The following is a 4,768-nucleotide window of genomic DNA, read 5'->3' on the forward strand; positions in this document are numbered from 1 at the left end:
GGCCTGGTCATCCCCCCTGGGGGGTGATTTCTCACTTTCTGTCTCTCTGTCTCTCTCTGTCTGTCTGGTGAGCGCACGCGCCCTATAGCAAAAACCTCTCCAAAAAAAGAAAAAAAGAAAAACACACTGGGCATGTGTATGTGCATGCCCCAAATCTGGGGAAAATGGAGGAGAAGAGATTATGGCATGGCCGTCTCCCCTGAGGGGTGCTTTCTCACCTTCTCCCTCTCTCACTTTCTGTCTGGTGAGTTCACACACCCTATAGAAAATTGGGAAAAAAATTAACCAAAAAAAAAAAAAAGAAGAAGAAGTAGTAGTACTGATGCTTGATGCCCAAACAAGTCACCAGCCAGCCCAAATTGGCCCAGTCTGGCTCAAACTGGGCTAGGCAGGACCTGGACACTGGAGCTTTCAGATGATGATGAGGGCAAGCAGAGGGTGCCCCCTGGTATAGATCAGTTTGCTCCTTTGACTGCCCTGGCTGTGCCCAAGCTCATCCCGGAGTCTGATCTGATTGGTCTGGAGAGGAGACCTTATACCACGGTTTTTAACTCCCCAAAGTATTCTGATGCATGGCCATAGATGCAAACCACTGGTACAGAGGACCTGAGATCAGCCATGTGACTTAACCTCTCTGAGCTTCTCTTATTCTATGAATAGACGAGTGGTCTTAGCAGCTACAGACAGGGCCTGGTCAGCGCAGTCTCGTAACACTCTAGTCACTGACAGCTTCCCTGTGCAGGCTTTGGGCTGGAAGCCTAGGGAGCATGCCCTTTGGTGGCATTCTGCACCCATCTCCCCACCTTCTGAGCTTGGTGCATGCACCGGTTACATTTCAGACCTGTGCACCAGCCCAGCTGACACCCCAGCTCAGAGCTCCAGCAGCTGCCCCGCCCTCACAGAAACAGCCAGTCAGACCTGTAGAAAAGCCAAGTCCAAGTGGCTCCTGCCACTCCTCATCATTCTGCCTCTCCCAGTGTGGCTTGCGGACCACCAGCACCGCATTGCCCACTCATTCCGGTCAAAGAGTCTGCATTTTAGCAAGATCCCCACATGCACACGGTTGGAGAACTTTAAAAGCTTCTACTCATTATAGACATATGTGATTTTTTTTTTCTCAACACAGCCAAAAATAGACCTAACTTCATGAGTTACCTAGGGCCCCACCCTGTCTGAAGGTATTGCCAGGCCTGGACCCTGAGTTTTCTGGTTTGCTGCCCAAGCCCCTTTAAATTGAATTTTATTTTGACAAGGCTGCCCATTTGTGTAAATGCTCTTCAAAGCAGACAGCCATCATCCTTCTTCCTTTTTCTTTCTTTTTTTCTTTACCTTTTTTTCTGTCAGCAGGATGTTGATGCAAAAAATAAAGTAAAAATCTTTAGCTGACCGTGGCCAAAGTATTCAGCCAGTGATTTCCAAATGAGAAGAAAGGGTGGATTATTTAGTTTGATAGCATGCCTGTCCTTTAGCCAACTTTTAATGAGCACCTACTGTGTGCTGCCTTCTGCTAATGAAAATAGTACTGCAGAGGTTAAGGGTCCCAACTCCTGGAAGAAACCTGAACTATGTGATCTTGGCAGGTTACTTAACCTCTCTGGCACCCAGTTTCATCAACTGTGATATGGAGACCAAATAGCATTTTTTTTTTTTGCCTTTTTTTTTTTATGTTTATTTATTGATTTCTTCCGTGAGAGAAAGACAGATGCCCCAATAGAGTTCCCACACTGCATCATCCTCAGTGTCAGCCGACCTGGGTCACAGGCGTGCACGCACACCCAGTGTGCTTGGGGGAAACCAGGACTCAGGAAGGCCCACTCGTGCTACCACTGTGCCACCATCTGGCCAATACCCCAGTGATCTCACAGGTTGAGTGTCGAGTGGATTACATGTGAAGCTTTTAGCACAGAATCCACACACAGGAAATCCTTAGTATGTGCCCACCATTAGACTCCTGTAGGCCACCTGCCAGCAAGTGAAGCAGACATTAATGAACCACCGTGACGAGGCATGGGAAGGGCGACATTCGGGCTTGCACAAAGAGGGAGGGGTTAGCTCTGCCCCTATCGTATGCACCAAAGAGGAATGCAGCTTCGTAACTCAGAACACATCGTGGATAAATTCCAGAAGAGTTTAAATTTGAGGGGGCGCATCTGAGCAGCTCTGGCCTGGGCAGCTGAACCTGGACTGTGTCACAGAGCATCCCTGAATTTTGAACTGGTAGAGCCTTTAAAACTGTAAAAACAGCTGATGTTCCTGGAGCACCAACTGCGCTGGCCCTCATTCTAAATGCTTTACACATTTCGACTGACTAATCCTCACCCTGACACTGTACATTAGGGATCAGGCGAGGAAGCAGCCCAGGAATGTGCCACTCTGAGGGATGGAGCCATCTGAGCCGAGGCACCTCGAGGACTCTGCTGTTCTCGAGCAGCTGGTGGCCTCAAACTCTCCCCTGCCAGTGTCCACTGCTGCTCTGTAAGATGGGGACCTTAACAGCACCTTTGTACCAAGTTTATGTCTTGATTTCTTCCATGAGTGAGAGAAAGGTGCCCCCCACAGGATCCTCACACTGTGATCACCCTCAATCTCAACTGTGCACCCCTCTCCACCCTGTCTCCCTTGAAGGCAAGCCCCTAGGTGTGCATACATGGACGTCCCTACTGAGCCCCTGGACAGGAGTCTAACGTTTTTGCTGGGCCACAGAAAAGTGGCTGCTGCCCGGCCCCCACCCACCCCCGCACCCAGGCAAGCCCCTAGGTGTGCATACATGGACGTCCCTACTGAGCCCCTGGACAGGAGTCTAACGTTTTTTGCTGGGCCACAGAAAAGTGGCTGCTGCTCGGCCCTCACCACACCCCGCACCTACGGTGAGCCTCTTGCACCCTCTAGGGGTCACAGGCTGCTGATGCTGTCAGGTCCGTAGAGTTGGAGAGGAAGGTTCAAAGCCAGCTGTGAGTCTCCCCTCAGCATAACCTCAGTGTTCTTGTCCATAGCTGAGACATCGCTCTCCTTGCCCAGGGCACATATTAGGACAACCAGCACAGCTCCGCTAATAGGTCTAGTCTGAGCAGCAGGGACACTGGTGACTCAGGCATGACCGTATCTTCAAAGGAATGCCACTCACAATTGGCTCCTTACAGACAGCAGGGTGGGTTCAGTAGAGCACAGAGTAAGGGCCAGTGGTGGTAGAAAAGACTCGGGGAGGGCCACAGAGCCCACAAGGACACATGGGCTAGGCCAGGCTGTGCAGTGAGAGTAGCAGTGCGAGTGTTCCGGGAGGAGGGCTCCATGCATGCAAAGGCCTGGCTCAGCCGGCCCCGTGTGCCAGGCAGCCAGGAGCAGTGAAGTATAGGACCAGGTTCCCGGGGCTTTGCATTGTTCCCAGGAGCTGGGACTTGATCTCAGGGTAGTGCCTGGAGGATTTGGGGCCCAGGATGACAGAGCCACTTCCTCTCTGAACACCCCTCCCTCATCATCTGCAGTGTGGTGGCAGAGCAAGGGGAAGGGATGGGAGGCTAGAAGAGGAGGGATGGACCATATGGACCATGGTGGTGACCCAGACAGAGGTGACATGGGCCTGAGCTGGGTGTGGCTGTGGCCAGAGGGACAGAAGTGGAGAACCTGAGCGGGGAGAGGCAGCACTGACCAGGCGTGCTGGAAGCAGTGGGGTGCCAAGGCCCCTGCCCCTCCTTGCTTTCACCCACCAAGCACGTCTCCAGCGCCAGCTCTCTGAGATGTGCAGGGTCTGTGACAGTCTCTGGCCAACATTTCCTGCCATCTTTTCCAAGAGTCCTACCCTGTGGAATGAGGATGTGGTAGGGCAGGGAGGTGCCTGTAGCCTGGTATTAAAGGAGCCTGGTCCCACGTGGCTGACCACCGTCTGAATCCAGCCCCGGTGGCTTCAGAAACATGCTGGAGTGCATATCCCAAATCCCGAAAGGCTGGAGAAATGGTGAAGTGATTCAGTGTGACCACACCCCATTGAGAGAATGCTTTTTCCCTTTTCTGTCTCTCTCTGGCGAGCAGATGTACTCTCTTACAATTAAAAAGAAAGGAAGGAAGGAAGGAAGGAAGGAAAGAAGGAAGATCCTCCTCTTTATCATATACATATATTGAATTCCTACCCATCAGAGAACCCTTGGCAACCCTCACTAGGCACTAAAGTCTTTGTAGATTTTTAAAATTTTTTCTATTTGTAGGTTTTTGCCATAGGGCACATGTGCTCGCTGGAGAGAGACAGGGAAAGACGATGCAAGGGAAAGTGAGCAATCCCCCCAGGGAGTTGGCCACGCCACAGTCCTGTCTCCTCTATTCTCCTCTCGGGATGTTGGGCATGTGTGCGCAGCTGATTTTTAAGCTACTGGGACTCACACCACAGTCGGCCATGTGGAGTCCAGCACCTCAGCCACTGTGCCGTCTGCTGGCCCTGGTACTAAGGTCAGGGTGGGTCTCCCCACATCCCTGCAAGCCAGTTTACCCCACCTGAGGAGAGACAGGCAAGCCTCGGAGAGTTCATCATCTGTGCTCTGCTGGAGACTGGGGCAGGGCGGGGTGACAGTGGTTGGAGCCTGCTGCCTCCTGCAGAGCTCACGGCCGAGTGCTGACCAGGATGGCCCAGCCAACGGGCCCGTGTGTTTCTCCCCCAGGACACCCTGGAGAGAATAATGGGATGGGCGCACATGGCAAAGGCAGTCGAGTTCCTGAAGCTGCAGATCCAGGAAGAGACCAAATGCCGACTGGCTGCCATATCCCGCGGCCCGGAGGTGGT

General features: G+C 52.4%; 1 protein-coding gene across 1 annotated transcript in view; it reads left to right on the forward strand.

The window, feature by feature from the left end:
• Nucleotides 1-4,768, forward strand: part of EVC (EvC ciliary complex subunit 1) — a 105,846-nt gene that overhangs the window by 32,800 nt on the left and 68,278 nt on the right. Inside the window, exon 10 of the mRNA XM_006163199.1 lies at nucleotides 4,647-4,763. Coding sequence (XP_006163261.1) covers nucleotides 4,647-4,763 — 117 coding nt within the window. The remainder of the gene's footprint in view (nucleotides 1-4,646; nucleotides 4,764-4,768) is intronic.

The sequence above is a fragment of the Tupaia chinensis genome, unplaced genomic scaffold, assembly GCF_000334495.1.
Source record: "Tupaia chinensis unplaced genomic scaffold, TupChi_1.0 Scaffold141490_1, whole genome shotgun sequence".
NCBI classification, from domain to species: domain Eukaryota; kingdom Metazoa; phylum Chordata; class Mammalia; order Scandentia; family Tupaiidae; genus Tupaia; species Tupaia belangeri.